This window comes from Pseudorca crassidens, chromosome 11 (assembly GCF_039906515.1).
Source record: "Pseudorca crassidens isolate mPseCra1 chromosome 11, mPseCra1.hap1, whole genome shotgun sequence".
NCBI lineage: Eukaryota > Metazoa > Chordata > Mammalia > Artiodactyla > Delphinidae > Pseudorca > Pseudorca crassidens.
In genome coordinates, this window is record NC_090306.1 from 68,248,897 (window position 1) to 68,272,738 (window position 23,842).

The window sequence follows — 23,842 nt, forward strand, 5'->3', positions numbered from 1 at the left end:
GAAAAAATATGGTTGAAATGGCTAGGACACTTACTACTTACTGTTTAAAAACTATCTTTTTTTCATTTCCAATATGAAATTTTGGCAGATTTTGATATTTTTTGGGTATTTATTTCAGTTTGATAAATATCCAGGTAATTGGATCGTAGTTTGTACTTATCTTTAAAATGATTCAGTTTTTCAATTAGAGCATAAGCTTTAAAAAAACTAGTCAACCAAAAGATTTCAGCAGGTAAGGAATATCCCAGAAATAGATATATGCATTGATGTATCATTTTTGATAATTAAGCTTAGAAACTAGCTAATTTTAAAGATATACATGCCTAACACCTACATAGAGCTAGAGATAATTTAAAGGATCTGATGCTTTCTGACAATTTGGTTATTTTGAAACCTGGCCCTTAGACTATTGATTTTCCTTTTTTCTTTGAAGGTTTAGGAGAATAACTATTTTAAACCTCTGTTTTTCAATATCAGAACCGGAAAAACCTGAGAAACTTAAAGCCTTCAATATTTCTGCACATTCCTTTTCTCTGCACTGGAGCCAACCCTCTGGCCATGTGGATGGGTTTCACGTGGATCTTGTTCCTGACAGTGGCTTTGTTACTATCAAAGATCTTGGAGGTGGAGAATATCAGGTATCGTTTTCATTATCGTACTTGCCAAACTAACTTGTATTTATATTTGGTCCAAATAGGAAAGTTCTTTATGAAACTCATCCACCATGAAAACTTACTCCTTTGAGACTTTTTAAAAGCATAAGATGAAGACAAAAACACAGATGCCGAATTGATGAGTTTAAGTTTCAGCACTGGTGGACTATTACCTTAGTAACGTCTGTGTCTCTTTTTTTAAGTCTACCCTGAACCTACAGCCAACGATCCAAGGGTTCATGAATAGTTTAACAATGAAAGGGCAGAGCTATTGAGTAATCCACGCTCATTAATTGTGCACTTGCCAGGAGGATCTGTCTTTAAATCATTAATGCAGGCAACATTTCTCTCTAGAGCCATCAATGTGATTCCACTGCCTGAAAAATGTAATAATGATGGATTTTCTTATGATTTTTCTTTTACTTTTTATTGGAACTTCAGAGACACAGGTATTTTGTACACACTCTTAAATACCAGGGCTAAGCAATGGACTGTAATTTTCTTAAGACTCTTAAATAGTTGTTTCTTGTGACAATGAACTAGGATAGATAGAAATACTGATTGTCTTTGATAATGCAGTATGTTTTAAGTTTTTGTTATCTGTTATTTGGTAAATAGTTATGTGATATAACAAATTTATATTTTACAGTGATAGGAAATATATTGTGATATCTTAAATAGCTCAGAGTTATGTAGTGAAGTGTTACTTTGTTTTATTGATTGTGATAGATTTATGGTTTTAACTTACTTGCTTTTCAGAATTTTAACACAATCACTTGCTTTTGGTGTTCCAGGTTGATGTTTCTAATGCTGTTCCTGGTACGCGGTATGATGTAACCATCTCTTCCATTTCTGCTACAACATACAGCTTACCTGTTAGTAGAACAGTGACAACGAATGTGACAAGTAAGTATATGTTTTCCTTTTTTTTTTTTTTACAAAGTATTTGGAACCATTATAAATCTGTTGGATGGAAATACTTACATTGGCGATATGTGCACTGTATGCATGAGAACAGTTTAGTAATTAAAGCAAAATGGAAACTTAAGAAAGTGATCTGTTTAGAACCTGAGTTCTACTAGTTATCTTCCATTACTTTCAAAGAGCAAAGATAATTTTTCTATACTTGTTAGTGAAATGGATCAGAAACACTGTTAATGGTAATATTTAAATAATACAGAGCCGTGAAAATAAACTCACTATAGTTGCTCTGAAAGAGTTATTCAGTTTGTAATACTGGTTCTTGTTTTCTTAGTGTTTGTGTATAAGCCTTGCATCAAGTAAGTTTTTTTAAAAAATGATTTGGCATTAAAAGTATATTTGGCATGTAGTATTTAGTAGCATTCCATTTTTTACATTCTTATAAAAGACTATTTTTGGTATTCCCCAAAGCATTTAATCTTTTTTTTTCTTGTGGTAGCAAAGCTCTAGGGAGGGTAAACTTACACTTATGAGACCATTAGTCTTTGGGAACTTCAGAAGTCTACAATTTGTAGATATTTTTCTTACATATGATTGTGAAAATACAATAATAATTGTTTGACCTTATAACAACATGAATTTTTTCAAAAAAATAGAACCAGGGCCTCCAGTCTTCCTAGCAGGGGAAAGAGTCGGATCTGCTGGGATTCTTCTGTCTTGGAATACACCACCTAATCCGAATGGAAGGATTATATCTTACGTGGTAAAATATAAGGAAGTTTGTCCATGGATGCAAGCAGCGTATACACAAGTTAGAGCAAAGCCAGACAGTCTGGAAGTTCTTCTTACTAATCTTAAACCTGGAACAACATATGAAATCAAGGTAATTATTTTGTAAATAGTTAGTATTAGAATATTCATTCATTTTAAAAGTGAAGGAGCTTTATCCCACCAGGTCAAGCCTTTGCAGCAAGTGACTGAAGAAGGATCATCTGAGTCTTGGCCTCATTGCCCATCTGGGCTTTTAAAACTTGAACAAATTTTATAATCTCTTTTCATTTTTATGTGTATTTATATAATTTATTTTTCTTATTGATATTGAACCTACTGACAGTCAGCTCTTTATCATTTATCCTCTGGACAAATCAAAGTTTTATTATTTCAGATTCTGTTTAATTACAGAGTGTAAAGCTTGAATGTAATTCTTTTGGTCTGTTCTAGGTTGCTGCTGAAAACAGTGCTGGCATTGGAGTGTTTAGTGACCCATTTCTCTTCCAAACTGCAGAAAGTGGTAATTTTCCTAAATCATTTATTCTGAATTAGCTTCGTTATGAGTTTTTGTCATTGAAAATAAATAGGGATATAAACAAAATCCGGCACTAAAATGCATAAAATTTTCAACAACATGGCCCTTCAATTACTTTTAGAGTCTTCTTGGATAGTAAGTTTACTCATTAAAATGTATATTGTTCTTTCTGATTATAAAAACACTAAGTGTTATCTTAGAAAACTTTGAAAAAAACAGAAATTAAAAAAACCCTAAATGAAAGTTATCCATGGCCCTGTTATATAAAAAATGCTGTTACCCTTTTGGTCCATTTCTGGCTGATCCTTTTTTTCCCAATGAATGTATGTCTTTGTGACTATATATTAGTAAAAGTAGGCTTGTGCCATTTATGCAAGTTTATAGCCTGCCTTTTCCTCTTAACATCAAATCATAAGTATTATTATGACATTAGACTTTTGGAAATACAGATTATAATGGTTATCATATTACTCCATAACATGCAATCATTACCAAACCAATTTAAGCTACCTCCATTCTCCCAATGGCTGAGAGGAAAAACGTGATATCATCCTGATTCCTCTCTCTCATAGTATACTGTAATCTATCAACAAACACTGCCAACATTATATCAAAATATATCCTGAATCTCACCCCTATTGTTAATCACCCTATGTAATCCATTATCATTTCTCGCCTGAACAATCGAAAGTCTCCTCACTGGTTTTCCTGTTTCCAGCTTACCTACCTATAGTTTACTCTATCGACAAGAGCTACATAATCTTTTGAGAGAGAAGCTAGACTATGTTACTTCTCTCCTCGTAAGATGGCTCCTGTCTTATTCAGAGCAAGAACCTAAGTCCTTCCCATGAGCTACAGTGCTCTGTATGCCCTTTCCCCTCTCTGACTTCATCTCTTACCTTTCTCCTCTCCCTCTGTCTACTCCAGCCATACTGATCTTCCATCTTAGGGTCTTTTCTCTTGCTATTCCCTCTGCCTGGAATACTCTTTCACTAAATATCTGTAGAACTCTCTCCCCAGTTGATCCAGATCTCACTTTACCTTTCCTGACTACACCTTCTAAAATAGCCCCTGTTTCCTTCTGTCCATCTTTATTTCCAATAGATTTATTTTTCTCCATTGGACAAGCCTGACATGTAACACATTTACTTGCTTACTTTTTATTGTATGTGTTAGCCTAGTAGAACATAAGCTTTGTGATGAAAATAAGTTGTTATGGAATGGAGGTAATTTTATTTATTTAGTAATTCAGTTGTTTATTTATAATAGCAAACAGTCAGAACCAATAAATAGAAAAATGGCACAAAGAATGGCATCTCCAATCAATAGCAAATATTTTCTGTGGAGCTTATATTCTAGTGGGCTAAGATAAGTAAATGAGTTACTAAGTAATATACTAGATTGGTGAGAAGTGCTATAAAAACAATTTCTGTAATTTTGTGCAACTATAAATGTTCTGTATAAAGATACAGATAAAGATAAAAATATCCAGTGGTTCACTGCCAAAGGGTTACATTGAAATGGGCCCTGTATATCTAGAGGGGATTATGCAATTATAATGTTAAAAGAAACATGTGCCAAGCTTTATGGCCCAGTTTTTATTTGAGACCCTATCAAGAGAAGCATGTGAATACATGTTCTATGCCATAGAAAGAATTAAGAGAAAATTCTAGAGTTTATTTAAGATTAGAAATTAATGATTCATGAGGTCTTTTTCCTATTGATATTGAACCTACTGACATTCAGATTATTAGCACAACTAAAAATTGAGAAAATTATTATTTTAAATTAAATGTTCACTAGGATATAAAAGAAAAATTGATTATGTTTTTAGCTTCAGGGAAAATAATTGGAATAATTTTTGAATGACTTAGCAAATAGTTTATTCTTTTTTTAAAACTGTCATCTTGATACAGTTTCTGATAAAGCCTGGTACATGCAGATTATGATTTCAACTTGACAGTATTTTGAACTTTATATATTTTATACTCTACTAATTGATGTAATTTCTGGAGTTATTTTCTCTCTTGGCAAATTATGATTGGGACAGACTAACACTCTAGGATGGCGTGAAAATAATACCAGAACAGAAGTTTTACTCTGTTTCTGACTTGCTGTGTTTTCTTGGGGAAATTACATAATCACATAATCAGTCTTGCCTTATCTTTTGTTTTAAAAAAAAAAAATGTTATGTGGTAAAAATATAAACCTAAATTTAGTTAGATCAGTTATGTCCAAGTTTTCCCCCAAGGACTCCATTTTATTATTTATGCTACACAGAACTAAATTTAAGGAAAATTTCTGTGGAATAATAAATTGCATTTATTATTATTAAACCAAATTTCTTTCTCCATGAATAAAAATACTCGTAAAGTATAAAGTTAACCCATTATACCATACTGAGCTGATATCACATCCACAAGCACAGAAATCTCAACTTTCTTACTTCTCACACAGCATTGTTTCAGACAAATGTAGAATTTTAGCTTTAAAATATTAGAAATATCTCTTGTACCTTCATTTCTAACTTGATGGATCCTTGGAAATGTAGAAGATTCTTTTAAAAGTCTCTATATTTGATTTAGAAAGGTTTTTTGTTTTTTTTCTGGCTCAAGAAAATGTATGTTTTGTATAGTATACACTTTGAAAAGTTTTAATTAGTTTCACATACTTATATATTTACGCAAGTCACTTATTTAGCTATGCCCTCAAAGTGTGTGGAAGACTTATCTGAAAGGTGAAGTGATTTATAAACAGAATTTTTTGGTGCTTTAGTGTCAGATCTTTACTTGGACCAAGATGGATAAATTCACTATAAAAATCAAAAGATGATGGGATTTCGGTACCTAAAAATCCAGAAGTAGAAGTTAGAATATTTAAAGTAGGGGAAGACCTGTCAGCTACAGAAAACAGCCCAAATTAGTCTTCAGACACCATGAAGTCACAAAAGGAAAACACACAGATTTTACTGAGGCAAAAATAATGTAATTTTAAGTGAATAAAAATAACCTCTTTTTCACTAAATGTTGTTTAACAGATTTAATTAATTTTTATCTAATATATTTTGTGTACTTTAAAAGATATTTTGAAATCATGTTTTGGAATGTAATAAAGGTTTGGTTACCTTGTAAATTCAAATTTCTCTGCACTTGGGCAGTTCCTCATGATTGTTGTTAAGGCCGATTTGGAAATGTGCCAGCTTGTATGCAGTCTGTTATTGATATATATTTCAGGCATTCTTATAAAATTTGCATACTTTAGACTGTCCTTCTTAAGCTTTAATTCCATTGATCAGTTTCTGTTGAAGAAAAAAATTTCTATCCATTATGACATCCATTATTAATGATTAATCATCTTCCCAAATTGTTGTATTTTACTTTCTTCCATTAAAATGCAGCTGTTGTTAAGTTTCTTAATTTCTGTTGAACTCATATCATCCACATACAGCTCTCCTGCCCAGGACCTAACTTTCTTATATATTTTATATGGCTTTCATTTACAAATCACATTTTGGTATTCTTCTCTACAATGTATACCTAAACTCTGGTTGTTTGATTTCTCAATGCTAGGCACTTCTACTATCATTTATATTGTTTTACCCCAAACATCTTGTTTTGTTTTTATTTCTTTCAATAGTGACTTGTCATGGTTGTTCTATATTCTAAAGGACCTTAATTATTTACTCGGTCAATTTTGCATAATTAACCTTGAATTAATAAGTATCATTTTTCTTCACTCTGGCCTCATGTTTATCTCATTCCAACTAAGATAGCATATAGCTTATTATTATGCAGATTATTAATAATTAATAACAAAGTATCATGAATTCTGATGAAAGTTGATTTGGAGGGTGTATGAAAGTCAAAATATAATAACCACAATCAATTGGGTGGTATCCATTTCATATTAGACACTAAATATTTACATACATTCTAGAAATGTGCTTTTTGGTGCAAATGGTTATATAACTGTTTGAATTTGCCACTTCTTCATTATATAAGGAATTTACGTAATTCCAAAGTATTTCAGAAAGTAAGATATTCATTATTCAAATTTCTATAACCACAAACAACTGTTGACTGAATATTTTTTCAGACTTATTTGAAATAGTTTATTGATGGATGTATTGGCCAAATAATCCTGAAGTTAAAGCTTGTGTGCCTCTTAAACACAGCTCTATGGGCCCAATTTCCAGTTCTTTATTTTAGGCAAAAGTCAATTCAAAAAGTATACTCAAGTATATATTTCAAAAAGTATACCCAAGTAGATTTTATACAATGTATTATACATTTAATTTCATATAACATGGGAAACGTAACATCCCAAAGTTATATAAATGCCATTCTAAGTTTTATAACAATGTTTTTCCTCTCCTTCAATCCCTCTCACTTCCCCAGCTCCAGGAAAAGTGGTGAATCTCACAGTCGAAGCCTTTAACTATTCAGCAGTAAGCCTGATTTGGTATTTACCTCGGCAACCAAATGGCAAAATTACCAGCTTCAAGATTAGCGTCAAACATGCCAGAAGTGGGATAGTAGTGAAAGATGTTTCAATCAGAGTAGAGGACATTTTGCCCGGGAAATTGCCAGAATGTATTGTAAGTATCATGGAACATTTTCTATGTCTCAAAAATTTTAGGTAAATTACATCTTGAAGTTTTGGTAAAATTTCCATTTTACCAAAATGATTCTTAGCTATTTGATTACTTATAGTATCATATGATATACAATTGGCTATAGTCAAGGCAGAATAAGAGAAAGGTTTGAGAATTCAGCAGTGAGAAGTCAGATCACTTAGGGAGCTCTGGAAAGACTACATTATAGGCATGGCATTTGTGATAGGCCTTGGAGTAAGGATAGGTGGAGATTATGTGGAGGTAGAGGATATTTTATAAGCCCTGAAGTAGGAAATCATAGGATATCACTGGAAAAAAGATAATACTTCCGTGTGACAGGAGAGGAGGGGAGGGGAGTAGTCAAGGTTAAGTTTGTGGAAGTAGATTGTTTTTGTTGTGTATATCTTTAGTGAAGAATTTGTTACTACTCTAGTCATAGATGGGAAATCCCTGGAAGTACTGTAATAATGCTTTTTTAAAGTTAATTTTGGTTATCTTTGTGATATTATTGATGAGAAAACAACCAAAATTACTTTTCTTTTAAATGCTTTAAGTTGTAGAAGTCACAAAATATTTTTTTAATTTGGATATCTAATACACATAAACACATATACACATGTACCCATATACACACAAACACATGTTCTATTAGCTTTGTCTTGAATACCGTTGCAGAAAAAAATGATCATAACGGTAAGAAAGTGACGTTATGTTTGAAATTTCACAATAGGGAAAACATTTCATCTCTTTGGCTCTTGCATTTTTAATATGAATTTTAAAAATTCTTAATAATGATTTTGCTATGGTTGTACCTTTACTCAAAGCCACATGAAATCCTACTTATAAGAAAGATTAAGGTGTAAAGAATGCAGTAAATACATTCTGTTCTAAAACTGTGGACAATGGTATTGATGGTATAACTCTAGACGGTAAGTGGGTATAATTAAAATCTAGCAAATTTGTCTGTAGCTCTAATGGGTAAGTGAATCTGTTAAACTCTTACCCAATCATACACATACACACACAAATTAGGAATAATATTTGTAGTATAAAGAAAAAATGAATTACCCTTATCATCACCATCAAGTGATACCACATTATTTTCCCATTGATGTTTATGTTATTCACTAGGAGAGTAATGAATCCTTTTTATGGAGTACAACCAGCCCTTCTCCAACCCTCGGGAGAGTGACGCCTCCATCACGTACCACCTACCCATCGAGCATGTTGCCCGGGAGGAAGATTAGCTCTGTGTGGAAAGAGCCTATCAGTTTTGTAGTGACACATTTGAGACCTTATACGACGTATCTTTTTGAAGTTTCTGCTGTTACAACTGAAGCAGGTTATATTGATAGTACGATTGTCAGAACACCAGAATCAGGTATGGTTGCTTTCTTTCTTTTTTTTCTTTGGTAGGAAAAGAAGTTAAATTATTCATAGAATAACCTTTCATTTTTTTCATGTAGATATTTTTGTTAAAACCTTCCTTCCCTTTCAATAACTTTTTTTTGCCCTAATAACAGATAATAGGTATCCCTTCTGGAGCATCTTCACTTTCAATACTCTTTTATGATACTAATATAAGCATCTAAAATGAGAAAGGAGATTTCAGAGAAGAGACTCCTGAACTAATAACCTTGATCCTAAGATCAGCTTTTATCGTTCTGTGACCCCAGCAATTTTTCATAATCATCCTGTCCTTCATCTTCTATAGTCATGTGTAGATGACTTCTCTCACTGATATTGCTATTGCCAGATGTGGAGATAACACCTGCAGTAGCAGAAATATCATGCGATTAACATTCAGCATCAGATAAAAACAGTAGTTAAAAAATACCTACCTGTATCCTCTTTGTATTTCAGTTTCCTTTTGTGAAAAATGGAGACAGTAATAGTATCTTCCTTATGGAGATGGTGTTAGTACTAAATGAGTATGATTAGATATTATTATTACTACTAAATTCTAAGAGTACATATTTCTAGGTATGGTATTTATATATTTAATTATGATAATATGTCAGCGTCCGTATATACACATATATATAGACACACACATCTAAACATACTACATAATGCCATACTAAATATATAGTATCAGAAATTCAGTTGGACTGATGGTTTTTAAGTCTACTGGAAATTATTACTTGTAGGGTAATTTCACTAAAGCATAGTATTTTTTTCTGATTACATAGGTATCGTTTAAGTACATGTAAATTTGAAGATTTTTCTTGAATTAAACATCTTTGAATCAGACCATTTCCTCTTCTATACTCCTTACTTCTTTTCATACAAAAAAAGAAAGAATTTCATGAAGGTCACACAAAGTGAAATTTGATAGACAAGAATTTTGTTTTTAAAAATATTTGGGGCTTCCCTGGTGGCGCAGTGGTTGAGAGTCCGCCTGCCGATGCAGGGGACACGGGTTCGTGCCCCAGTCTGTGAAGATCCCACATGCCGCGGAGCGGCTGGGCCCATGAGCCATGGCCGCTGAGCCTGCGCATCCGGAGCCTGTGCTCCACAACGGGAGAGGCCACAACAGTGAGAGGCCCACGTACCGCAAAAAAAAAAAAAAAAAAAAAAATATTTGGAATGTTTCATTTCAATTAAAAGAAAGTGTTTTTTTTAATATAGAAAAAGACTTTTTAAATATCTATGAAAAAGACTATGAAAAAGACTTTTTAAATATCATTATTATTTTTATATGTTACCAATGTTACATTCGAATATAGGTTATAAATTTCCTCTCAGAACCAAATACAGATATTGATATAAAAAGTAAAATCACTGCCAACAGATTCTGAAGGTTGAGTTATTTCTTTGCCCCTTCTACCTGTGTACACCAGAGGGAGAGCTTTTATCAAGCCAGATGCCCAGGGCTTGTTGAATGCAATACGTATAAATGCTTCTAGACAATGTAACTGTACAATGAACTATATAGGAATAAAACACCCTGTGCAATAATATACAGCATTAAATAAAAATAGTAATTGTTGCAAATAAGGAGTTTATCTAATGGTCCACCACTTATTCAAATTCTTCAATTATAGCCTATTTTTTCTTTTTGTAGGTTGAAAAAACAAACACTTTACTGTGTGACCTTTTTTTCCTCTGATTTTGTGTTTTATTTTGTGTATTTAATAAGGTGCTTTTAAATTTTATATATATATCTATTATTCATTATTTTTCTGTAATCATTTTAGTGCCTGAAGGACCACCACAAAACTGTGTAACAAGTAACATTACAGGAAAGTCCTTTTCAGTTTCATGGAACCCACCAACTACAGTTACAGGAAAATTTAGTTACAGAGTTGAATTATATGGACCATCAGGTAAGTCTTAATCAGTTTTGTGTTTATCTTTTGGAGTAAGAATTATATAAAATATGTTACTATGATCAAACTTTTAAAAAGTATTTAACTGTTTTTAAAAGACCCTATAGTTGAAGCAAACAGTAAAAAAGTAATAAGGAAGTGAGGCTCTTTGAACTTTTTGTTTAAAATCATAAATAAGTATAAGGAGGGTAAAACATTGCCCATGTTCCATATTTCATGACAAGGAGCTGAAAGAACAAAGGATAACCCCTCAAGAAGAGAAGTTTTAGAAGAGATACATGTCTTCACATATTTGAACAGGAGGACCTTGACTTACTCTGATTGCAAATATATGAAGAACAATGGGCTTTGGTTATATTAAATCAGATTTCTGCTTAGAAGAAAGAAACTATTTCTAATAATTGGCTCTCTAAAAGTAATATGGGCAACTTCATAATGTAGCGAGTTCATCATCTTTCTGAGCAAGGAGGAGCTGGACATCCACTTGTCAAATATTTTAAGGGGTTCAAAAACTATATTAGTAGAAGTTGATTAAGTAAACTCTACAATTCTTTCATAATCTGCATTCTATGGTTCTATGAAATAAGTTTATTTCAGATAGTAATGAAATAACATAAACTCACATATTATCATTTATTTGGAAGAGTGGAAAAATCGTCAAATGTCCAAATTATTCATTTGGGAACTTCTAGGAATCTATCATGAAACACATGAGTAAACTTTATTTCTCATCCCTGAGTACCTTATGCTCCTAAAATTCTGAAATATTTGCATGCCTAAAGATATGGTAGTCTGTTTTTCCCCCTCCCTCCTCAGTACATAGACACACATGGATACCCAGGCATAGCTTTTCTATCAGTACTATTTTACAAAATTTTGACAAAGTACTCTTATATCTGTGAGGCTGGTAAGTCAAGAGAATGTATTTAGTAACTATCGAATTTAGCAAACTGGAAGTCATTAGCGATCTTATCAAGAGCAGTTATGGTGGAGTATGTGGGGTAAATGCCTGCTTGGAGTAGACTGAAGAGAGAATGGGAGAAGAGAATTGGAACAGTGGGTAATGGACAGCTCTTGAGTTCTGCTGCAAAGTGAAGCAGTGAATGGAAGTGGGTAGAGGGGGTGAGGGGTGAGCAGCATCGACAGGTTTTCTTTTCAGAGGGAACAAGCAAAGCATGTTTGTTTGCTGATGGGAATAAATTTAAAAAAGGATATGTTGATGATATAAGAAAGGCAGGAATTATTGGAAAGATATCTTTGTGTAGGCAGAAAATGGGATCGTTTGCTCAAAAGTAGGGATTAGTTTGAATAAGAATCCAGATTTTATCCATTGTAACAGGTTATAAGGCAGAGTCTGTGGGTGCAGATGCTGTACATAGGTAGTTGCGTTGGTGGGAGTGTGTGGCACATGTCTTCTGAATGATTAATTTTTCCAACTAATCAACTGGGAAGAAAAAGTGTAAATATTCACCTAGAAGAGTAGAGAGTGACTGTACTACTGAAGATAGGTAAGGTGCTGAGTACCATTTAGGGCTCATTTGAAGTGTGGTAATGAATAAAGTGATATCAGTCAGAGTGGATTTGTGTTTTTCTCCAGTTCCCTTCAACAGGAGAGGGCTTATGTAAGGCAGTGATTATTACTGACAATGGATAAAGAGTAGACATCAAGTGGTGAGGAACCAAACAAAATAAAGTAGGTGGTAAGATCAATGGATTGGAGGTCCCAAAGAAGTGTTGGTTCTGGCTTCTAGAGTAGTGATCAGGAGACAGGAAGTGTGGTCAGAGACAGCTGCATGAAATTGAGATAATTTAGGATTTGCAGCTATTGGTAATAGCCATGTCTATTATGACTGTGAGGGAGTGACTGAGATCAGGTGGAGGACTAGATTATTTAAGGAGAGCTTGAAGTAGTTTAAGGATGATCTCTAAGGATATTGAAATCACCACAAATTAAGATGGTAGCATTGAAGAAAATGCCATTGAAGCAGGAGCTAAACCATCCAGAATGTGAGTGTGTGACCCTGGGGTCCGCAGATCACTACAACAATGAAAGTCAGTGGATGTCACCGATGACATGAGAGCTGAAGCTGTGGGCTTTTCTAAGGAGGAGCTACAATTGTCTAAGAGCAAAGAGGAGCAAGGAGAACACATACCACACCTGACCGCCTAGTCGCTTGAGGGCTGCGGGGAAAAATCAGTCACCACCATTCAGGGTGGCTGTAGGGAACAGAAGCAGTGGTCTCAGGGGAGAGCTAGGTTTCAGTTAGAGCAACAAGGGGAAAAAACGATTCAGAGATAAAGTTGAGGATTTAAGGAATTTTGATGATGGCCCAGTTAAGAAATTTTGCTCAGAAGCTAAGCTACAGAAATTTTCTAAATATATCTTTTTATAGAAGATAGTGAGAATATTTAGCATTTTAATTGAATGAATCTGAGTATCAAACACTGTCACTGTTTTTATATTGGTAAAACCTAATGTGTTCATTTTAACTATGTCAAAAAATAACACTATGGTCCAATAGGGCTTTATATAAAAGTAATTCTAAATACTGCAAGATTTTCATTTTTTTTTCCATTTTAAATAAATTGACACCAGTGTGACACTAAGCTAAATGTTTAAGATATATTCACTTTTAAAATTGTAATAGTGAATGTTAGTGCATAGGTTAACACTTTAATTGCTCTATACTTAAATGTAAGAATGATTACATGCTTGAAGAGTAAATAATCCACAATTATCTTTTGCTTTTTGCAGGTCAGATTTTGGATAATAGCACAAAAGACCTTACGTTTGTATTCACTAATCTAACACCATTTACAAAGTATGACGTGTATGTTGCGGCTGAAACCAGTGCAGGGATTGGACCCAAGTCAGATATTTCAGTATTCACTCCTCCAGAAGGTAAGAACACCTCCTCTAGTGTGTTAATGAAAATTTTATTGCATCAGTTAAACATTGTATTAGAAGCTCTTTGGTTGATATTTACCTAATTCATGTTATTTCCTTATCAGATTACTACCTAGCGCATTCTGAACATGTGTTCCTTAAAACACTAAACCCATAGCATGCTTCATAATAAGAGGGACCAAAGATCAACATTACATGCAGTATCAGCCTGCATAATTCACAATGAATAGTGCTGGCAAAATCTCAAGAATACTTAAACAAATGAACACATTTAACATGGTTTAAACCACATTATTTAATGTTGACTCTATCTTCCCACAAAATAACGTTCAGAGAAATCCATGTATCCCACAATGCCTATAACAAAGTATATTTATAATCAAAAGGATATTCTAAGGAAGTGAGGATTTCTGGAAGGTGCATAATATAAATTTACCAGAATATACTGAAATTATTTTTAAAAGTTTCTCCTGAAGAAATTTTTTATTTGTATATATTAAACGTCACAGTCTAAGGCGAACTGTAGTGTTTAAAAAAACGTTACCATGCCATTTCACAACCTGTTTTCTGGGCCCACACCAAACTTGCTCAATGCCTTCATTTCTATTTAGATATTGTAATTATTTAGGAGAATACAATCATTTTTTTACAGTCACACTAGCACTTGAAAAAGTTTTCAGTTTTTGTTTATGTGAGAGCTAACATACAGTAACTTGTGAATTAAGTACACAGTGTGCACACATGCACGTGCATACACACACACACACACACACACACACACACACACACACACACGAGGCTGGGCATACCTTCATCAGATAAATCATTCAAGTGTTTCACCATGAGAGGGCAGCAACTATTAGGGAATTTTGTACTTCTCCCCCATTTCAAAGAACAACCCTTGATAATATTTTGCTATTGAAAGAACGTAAAAATTATGTTACATCGATTTCAAATGAAAATTCTAATGTGTATACGGTTTCAATACACAGGTTAAAAAAGAGATGCACACTCATTAACAAAATGCTCTCATTTCTTCATATCAAACTTTTTCCATTGTATTTCTATCAGAAGAGTCTTAGCATTGTACGTCTTCTCAATTAGACCTGAAATTTCTCCCACCTCCACCTAAACCTGCTCTTAAGCATTTTCAAGAAATCTAGACAGATTTATGGATGGCTGTCAAACACCACAGAGCAATCTGGCCTTCGTCATACTTAGAGCCCTTGAATTTGGTCTTTTCTCAACCAACCCAACTGACCAATTTCTATTCTCATGTTATGCAATTAAATAAATTCAGTCTTCTTTCAAGCCAAGCTGATTTTGGTGCTCCTAAACTGAATCCACAATTTAAGATTTTTGTTTTATTGTCATCATTCTTGACCTACAGCATCTGACCAAAATAGGGAAATAGATAATACATTGCCACATACAGTGCCATTTTGTTTATTTGGGATATTGTTTAAGCATTTATTTCCCTTTCTTTATATCTGAACTTTTTATTGACAAAATAATAAGTAGAATTTTAAGGATATTGTTCAACATATTTCACATGGGTTATTTTTCACACCAAGTTATTTTGAATATCTGACTCTACTTGCCCTGTGTAACGAGCAGTGTATCCTAAGTTTTATCCTACTGCCTCCTGAACTACTCACCATGTAGACCACATCCAGGAGAACCCACTGGTAACAGGTGGGTTTCTCTAAGGGCAGGCGTGGCACAGTTCTTACCTCTGCATGCCTGCTTCTCCATGGAGTTCTCAGGGAGTTTCAGTGGAATGCTGGGGCAAATGCAGTGAATATAGACTCTGACAGCACTAATTAATCCTGGTCCTACTAATTAAAACTTTGCCATAAAGGAATCTTTAGACTATATGAGAACAATCTAATAATTCATTAGAACTATATACTGTCAAGTAAAATTTATACCTTAGTTTTAGATTATTCTTTTTATTCATTAATACAACAGGGTTCTTTGTATTCTAATTAAAGTTACTCAATTTATTATTTTCTCCATATTTAAAAGTAGTCTATAGTCTATTTAAAAAATTAATTAGGACCAGCTTTTAAATGAATATATTTTAAAATAACTAGGGTTCTAACAAATCTCCAGATATTCATAGAAAAATATTGAATTGATTTCTTATAGAAAATATATGCTATCATATTTTAATGGGGCTGATTTCTCTAATACTGAGAATCATATGGTCCATGGTCTACTTTGATTATCAAAGAAAATCAACATGATGTTGTTAAAGCAGTTATCCTATGTATTTCATAATGTTTCTACATATCCGTTAATATTTTACTGAGCAGATTTCTACATAGGCATGAAGAAGAGATGGTTTTGGAAAAAAATGATAATTTAATAATCTCTAATGTTATAAAACATCATGGTTGCCTATTCCAAAATGAGGTAATCTGCTGAATATAACATAGGCAACAGAATTTTCTTATTATTTGTATCAGGATTAAAGAAAATTAAGTAAATTTTGTTGCTTCAATATCCCCTAAAACTTCTCTGCCACTAGTGTCAAATATCTTTTAAGGAGGTTAACATCATTCCTTAAAAGCAAACAAAGTATTGAAATCCATATTTACTCCTCCATAAATAGATATTGGAAGTGAAGACATTTGTCCTTAGTAGTTTCAATTTGCTACTTTCTGCCAATAGTAGCAACATCTTTGTAGGGAGATCACTGAGAAACTCTGAACTTTGTGTTTTTCAGGATTCTCCGTGACTTTTATTTTTCAGTAGATTTTTGCAAAATTCACTTCTAATGGAAGTTTAATTTGCTAGATAATGGCAGGTTTATTTTAATGTATTTTCTCTACCCCACTGCCGTTCGTCTCCATTTCATTTTTTTCTAAGAATTTTTCATTTGCAAACTCCAAATCATTTGGAATATATTTTTACCAATCATATGTGTACTCTGTTTCCCATTTCTTAGTAAAATTTATAGGTGTATTGACTTGAGAATGATTCTTAGGTCATCCCCATGGACAACACCTTCATAATTGATGCTGAACCATGAATAATTGCTTTGTGTGTTTGATTTTCTTTAGTTAATTTGGTATCAATATTAAAGAAGTTTGATCTAATCCACACTTCTCTGGTTTCCCCATAAGAATTTGTGGTGTAACATATCAAGTATCTTTCTAAAGACAAGATACGACGCTGTCTACTCCATTTCCTTTATCCCCTAAGCTGCTGCTTCTTTCATAAAAAAAAGAGACAGCCTTAGAATCATTCTTACACAAGTTTGGGGTACCTTTTTAGGATAACATAGAACCACTTAAAGTTGGATTGTAACTTTAGGCATTAGTGTCATGGGGCAATACTTACTAAGTTATATTGAAAAGTATAAATCAAAAGATAGAGAAACAGTATCTGCTACTATTTTTAGGTTTGGCTAACAGAATAAGAGAGTACATTTTAAATATACTGCTGTACTGGGTAATGTTTGGTATCCTACTACATTATTATGTTATATCACATGGGACTGACCATTTCACTTATTTTATAGTAGGCAGGGTTTAGTTATCTGATTAATCTGATCAATGTACTTATTAAACTGGCTTTTTCAGTTAAGATTCTACATGTGTTCAAATTAGATGGAAAAGTGCCAGGTCTCTTCTTTGATTTAGGTTATGCAATACTGAGAGTTTGTCTACATAGCGACCCCAAAATAAAATGTCAAAGCAAGGTGGAATTGGAGTTTTGCTATTTAAATAGCTGTGTTGTTCTCACACTACATGGTTAATCAGAAAGGTCCTCCACTCTTGAAAAATGTATATTGGCATATATGATGATAGAAACATAAGCTTTAGGAACAGTGTATGTTAATGAAATAAAACGTGTAAGAGGTGACCTATGCAAAGGATTTTATCTGTTTTATTCCTTCCTCTATCCTCAAGTGCCTAGAACAGTGACTGTATGATGAGTCCTCAGTCTGTTGAATGATGAATGAATCGATCAGTGATTGTAGGGTTCTAGCCTTAGTCTTTCCTCAGTCTTTCAAAGGTCAAACTATTTTTCCTCCAGATTTGAACACCTTTGGGGAAATCAATCTAAAGAGTTATCCTTCTATATAGAGATATACCAAAATGTTTTTAGAAAAGGAGATGCAAATAATTGGCAAATTATAGGTGTACCCATGTTATGTTTATTTCAGTTTTGAGCACAGGTTATACCCATACTGGACACTGGAAATTTTTTTTTTTTTTTTTTGCGGTACACGGGCCTCTCACTGTTGTGGCCTCTCCCATTGCGGAGCACAGGCTCCGGACGCGCAGGTTCAGCGGCCATGGCTCACGGGCCCAGCCGCTCTGCGGCAGGTGGGATCTTCCCGGACCGGGGCACGAACCCGTGTCCCCTGCATCGGCAGGCGGACTCTTAACCACTGCGCCACTAGGGAAGCCCATGGACACTGGAAATTTGACTGCAGTAATCAGATATGCTCTTAGTCCAGAATTCATCCATCTAGCCATTAACTAGTCAACAAACATTTAGAAATATTTACATTGTTACAATCTCCAGGGAGATTTTTTTTACTGATTACTTCATAGAGACAAAGAAAAAAAAACAACTTTTAATCTACTGGATAAAATACTACATGGTTACAGGAGCTTACTACATGGTTAACTTAAGCATAATTAGGTTCATTAATTATAATAATATTTATGGGAGTTGTGGCATTAATTTTCAGTTCCTTTTTGTTATCTTAAAGGAGAACAGAGTCATTCTTCATTTGTATTATACCCCCAATATGTCTTTCTTCTAACTGGAATTTGGTAAACCTGTACTACTGTGAAATATCTCAGCTTAGGGAAATAGGGAAATGAGGGAAATGAATTTAATGTGTGACCACGTCCTAATCATAAAGGACAATATTTTTACATCTCATTTTCTCTTTCTTGAACCAACATATTATAAAGTCTTTTGAATTTGTTCCTAACTTTGTGTAGTGATAGGAAAGTTTTAATCACACCGATTTTATAGATAGGGAAACTAAAGGTGGAGGGGTGAATTGGTTATTTATAATCACATAATGAACTATAGACAGAAAGTGGACAAGTGCCCAGAGCAGGTTTACTCCTGGTTCATTACTCCTGTGGCCCTGGGAGGTTTCCTAGAGGTTGCTCTTGGTGACATACATAGATACATACATACATACATTCATTCATTCATTCATTTATTTAGTGATTATATACTTTTATACATTACAAAATTATTATCACTTGATGAGTTTCTAACTAGAATTTAAGTACTTCTTGCTTTATCTTAAACCAATTGTTAGTTTTTCTCTCTTTTTCTTTACTGTCGCAAAGAGTGAGGGCATCTGAAATTTGAGATTCACATAATTAATTTGTAAAATCAGCAGGAAAATATCAATCAACTCTTCAAACAGTTTAATGTAATGAATTAAAATTTGCCTAATTGATTTTTACCAACTACATGTAATTTCATTCCTGGTATTCTGGATATTATTTTTTGGTATGTTGTTATTTTTATAAAGTCTTCAGGATTTCTACTGGGCATTCATCAGTCATAAACAACTTTCCCTGGGAAGTTGTTTTTATTAATTAATTTGTTTTGAACAAATGTTGTGACATTTTGATTTGGGAAAATTATTCCATGTTATTCTGTTTCTTGTGGACATTTTGAGAACAACGTGTAGAAATTTAAATATCTGTATATTTTAAACGATCAGATACAAATTTAATAATTAATAAATTGTTTTAGTCTGTTTTCTAATAGAATTGCTTATATATCTTCAATCGTGAACTAAGAATTAAGGGAATTTTTAAAAATTTGAGAATGTATTTTTAAATTTCCCTTTTCTTATTCTCTTTTTTTAGTTCCAGGTACAGTATTTGATTTGCAAGTTGCAGAAGTAGAAGCCACAGAAATAAGCATTACTTGGAAGAAACCACGACAACCAAATGGAATCATTAACCAATATCGAGTGAAAGTATTAGTTTCTGAGACAGGAGTAATATTGGAGAATACTTTGCTCACAGGAAAAGATGAGGTATTGCACTTTAATTTCTTATCTTGGGGAGCCCTTTCTACTTGGTTTTGGCCCTGATAACTTGGAAGATTTGCCAACATGCAAACATAAAATATTTGACGAGCTTCAGAGTACAAAATGAAGTAAATTTAGGCTATGTTGATAATCTAGCTCATGATATTTCATTTTAGGACATATATTATTAGTTAAGTGCTATTATGTTTTTTCAGCAATGAAAAATGTTAATTGAGGAATTAAGCAGGACTAAAGGTACTTCCATAAGTGAATATTATTATGGTAATTAAGTTAATGAATTGTTTGGAAACTCCTGTTATGATTTAAGTACTCCTTCTAAGGCTGTGCTTGTCATTTGGAATAGTTGCCAACGAAAGGCACAGTAATTTTAGTAGCTGTTGTTGACAAATGATTTGACCTACTTAGGAAGCCAGATTTCTCAAAGCTGCCTCATTTAAAAACAAACGAACAATATACATTTGATTAAAGAAATCAAATAAAAGAGACGAAATTGTTTCATAGATATAAAATAAGAGGACAATGTTTGCTTCTGTTCACACCGGGAGTCTTTTTTCCCCCTTTCTTTCTGTTAGGAAGCGGTGATTTTCCTTCACTGTCTTCATTCACCTCATCCAGCCAGCTGTTCACCTGTGAGTTCCCTCTAAAACTGCAGACTAGTTGTATCCAGATATTGGTGGCTCCTGGGGCTCACAAAAATTAAATATACTTGGGACCAGTGAGTGTAGCAATCTCTGTACCTTAGAGGTACTACCTGATGGTTAGTCAGTAATTAGGTTCCACTCCTTTGGTCCAGAATCACTGTTTTTTCCTATCTCCACATATATTACCTACTCTATTTCTAGTCCCAGCTCTCCTCCATTTCTGACATCTACCTGAAAGTTGACCTCACTATGTGCTTAATGCATTCTGGCCACCCAGGACTTATTACTCCAAGTCGTTTGACATCTCTGGCCCAGGGTTAAATTTTAATCCAATGTTGACTCCATTCCTGTGTGCAAAAATGTTGAGTTATGATTTCTCTGATACTTTAGTTGACAACTCAGGCAAAGGGCAAAAGCTTAATCCTCTGCTCCTGCTGAGAAGGCCTTAAATTAGATACTTCACTATTTTAGGACTGGGTGACAGGTCTCTCACTTGTAATGACATCTACTGAATGGCAAGCCACACCTCTTTTTCTCTTCAAAGTAAGAGATTGTGGAATGACTTCTTTGTTATTCTGCCTATATCTATATGATCTGCGGTCTCTGTGACATAGTAGAGAGAACATGAGCTTTGGTACTGTACAGATCTGGGCTTATATCCTAATTTGGTCACTTACTGGGCTGTACAGCAGAAAGGTTAAGTGCATGGACCTAGGAGGAAATATGCTTGGGTTTAAACCTTGGTTTTGCCTGTAGTGATGGTTTAACCTTGAGAAAGTAGGCTTGACCTCTCTGAACTTCAGTTTCCTCTTCTCTAAGATAGGGACTCTAAGAGTCCCTATAACACAGGATTGTTAATGAAGGTTTAGTGGATTAATGTGTGTAAAGAGCTTAGAACTATACCTGGCATATGGTAAGTTTGGTGCTAAATAATTGTGACCTGTTGTGATAATCATGGCACTGGACCTTTCACCCTCATTGGGACTCAATATTAGTTTCCTTAGGTCTCAATAAAAGGAGACATTATACTTCTCTTTATTTCTGTGATTGTATCTTTCTTCATTAGATCAGGCGCTTTATTGATATTTCTGCTTCCCCATGTGATTGGTGTTTGGGTTCACCTTTCAAGAGGTTGACATATGGCAGAGGCTCTAAATCCAAATGAACCAGGGTCCTAGACCGGGCTCTGCCCTTTTCTAGATCTATGACCTCGGTCAAGTCAACTTTTGGAGACTTGCTGCCCTTACTTTTAAAGCAGAGCTTATATACCCACCTTATATGATGAGGAATAAAGGAGATAACAGATAAAACCTCTGGCTTAGTGTATTCATTTTTTATCCTCTTCCTTGACCTTGATGTAGGATAAGGACTCTTCTATTCAGTCTTCAACTTCTCAGAGTATAGCCTCCACACCCTGTCTCAAGAATTGTTTAAATCCTTGAAATCGTGTTAGAAGTCACCAGTGGCCTCCTAAGTGTCAGATAAGGTGGTAATATAGTTTTAGCCGTCCTCATCTTCCCTGTCTCCTCCAAAATCCATTCGTTTGCCTCCTACTCTCCAGCTTTTGATACAACCATTTTCTCCCTAATACTTGCTCCACTTTCATATACTGTGACTATGCAAAAATTTTGGCCTTGTGCAATGAAAAGTGAATAAAATAAAAAAGCTAGCTCTTTTACAATTTTCTAGCTTCTTCATTATAAGGATATTGCAGAGAGTTCTGTTTTCAGCCATGTCATTACACTTTTTTTTTGATAACCGCACAGTTTCAATCACTGCTTCCTATTTTCATGACTCTTTTGCCTTGTTTTCCATGATGATTTTTCTCTCTGACACTCTGCATCACTAATTCAAATCATTTGTGGTGAAGTTCTGCCAGGGCTCATCACATTTGAACTCATAAAACAGAACAAAACAAAACAAGCATCCTTTGGGGGATAACAGGACTTGGTTCTTGCTTGAAAGGAGGAGATGAAGTTGGAATGAAGAAGAGGTACTAGACAGAGGTTCTGGGACAGTGATGGGGGCATATAAAGTTTCCCACAGGACACAAGAAGAAAGTCTGTAAAGGCAATTAATAGTTTTAGTGGTCAAGAACAAGGCCTGGAGAGAGGCTGACTTGAAACCCAGATACTAAATAACAGGCTTAGAATTCCTAACCCCTTGGACTGGGCACACCACAGATCTCTGATCTGAAGGTCATTGTCTAAGCATTTGGAAGGCTTTCATGGCATTTTTACATGCCTGATGTCTCTCTTTTTGGTTAATGGCACCATCATCCTCTCTTCATGAGGGCGTGAAACCTTGGAATTACCTCTGACTTTGGTTATACTTAGCATTTAATAGCCACTCAGTGTTAAGGCCAGTTATTTCTGCCTCCACAGTGTGACCTTCATACCTCTATATTCCATTCCTGTGTCCCCACCCCAGCTCAGGATTGAATAGTCTCTTGCCTGGACTATTTTTGTTAGCTTACTACGTTAGTTTTCCATTGTTGTATAACAATTTGCCACAAGCTTAAAACAACTCACATTTATCATCTCACAGTTTCTGTGGGTCAGGAATCCAGACAGCTTAGATGGGTTCCCTACTTAGGGTCTCATACAGCTGCAGTTAAGTGGCTTACTGTCCTGTGTTCTCATCTGGAGCCTTGACTAGGGAAGAATCTACTTCTAGGCTCATGTAGAATTTTGGCATATTTCATTTCCTTTTGATTGTAGAACTGAGGGCCTTGGATTCTTTCTGGCCCTTTGACTAGAGACTACCCTTAGCTCTAGCTCATAGGGATCCCCCACATTTTCTTGCTACAGAACTTTCCTAGCCTGGCCATTTACCTCATCAAGCCAGCGGGGAGAGTCTGTATAATATAACTGTGAGAGTGACATCACATCACCATTGGTTAGATGCAAACCACAGTTACCGCCCAAGAGGAAGGGATTATACAAAAGCATGAACAACAGGAGGTAGGGATAGTGGAGGGATCACGAGAGAGGCCATCCACTGTAGTCTCTCCACTGTTTTGTGTTTCACGCGTCTATGAGAATAATCCTTCCAGATATAAGTATATTACTTAAACTAAAAAAGTAACTAAATAAAAAATGAGAATGGCCTGGGAACGGGAATATGTATCTATTTAAGTAATCTAGCTTTCCTGTCGTAGCAGAAAGTCAGTTGATGCTGTCTAAAGTAAGTGAGCCTTAACAGAACAGTATAAGCATGCTATCTAGTGATTTTAGAAGTAACGCCATAAGAACTGAAAACAGAAATGATTAAAGGTGTTGCTTCCAACAAATATTGAATCATTATGTTGTACACTTGAAAGTAATATATGTCAGTTATATCTCAATTAAAATAAACAAACGATTTCAAAATCTCAAAAAAATGTAGCTTCTGGAGTGTAAGACTTGCAACTGG

General features: G+C 34.3%; 1 protein-coding gene across 1 annotated transcript in view; it reads left to right on the forward strand.

Moving 5' to 3' along the window:
* Positions 1-23,842, forward strand: part of PTPRQ (protein tyrosine phosphatase receptor type Q) — a 239,279-nt gene that overhangs the window by 42,750 nt on the left and 172,687 nt on the right. The window contains exons 5-13 of the mRNA XM_067698707.1: positions 478-638; positions 1,448-1,559; positions 2,231-2,457; positions 2,796-2,865; positions 7,278-7,477; positions 8,627-8,876; positions 10,696-10,824; positions 13,583-13,729; positions 19,600-19,772. Of these exons, the coding sequence (XP_067554808.1) occupies positions 478-638; positions 1,448-1,559; positions 2,231-2,457; positions 2,796-2,865; positions 7,278-7,477; positions 8,627-8,876; positions 10,696-10,824; positions 13,583-13,729; positions 19,600-19,772 (1,469 nt within the window). The remainder of the gene's footprint in view (positions 1-477; positions 639-1,447; positions 1,560-2,230; positions 2,458-2,795; positions 2,866-7,277; positions 7,478-8,626; positions 8,877-10,695; positions 10,825-13,582; positions 13,730-19,599; positions 19,773-23,842) is intronic.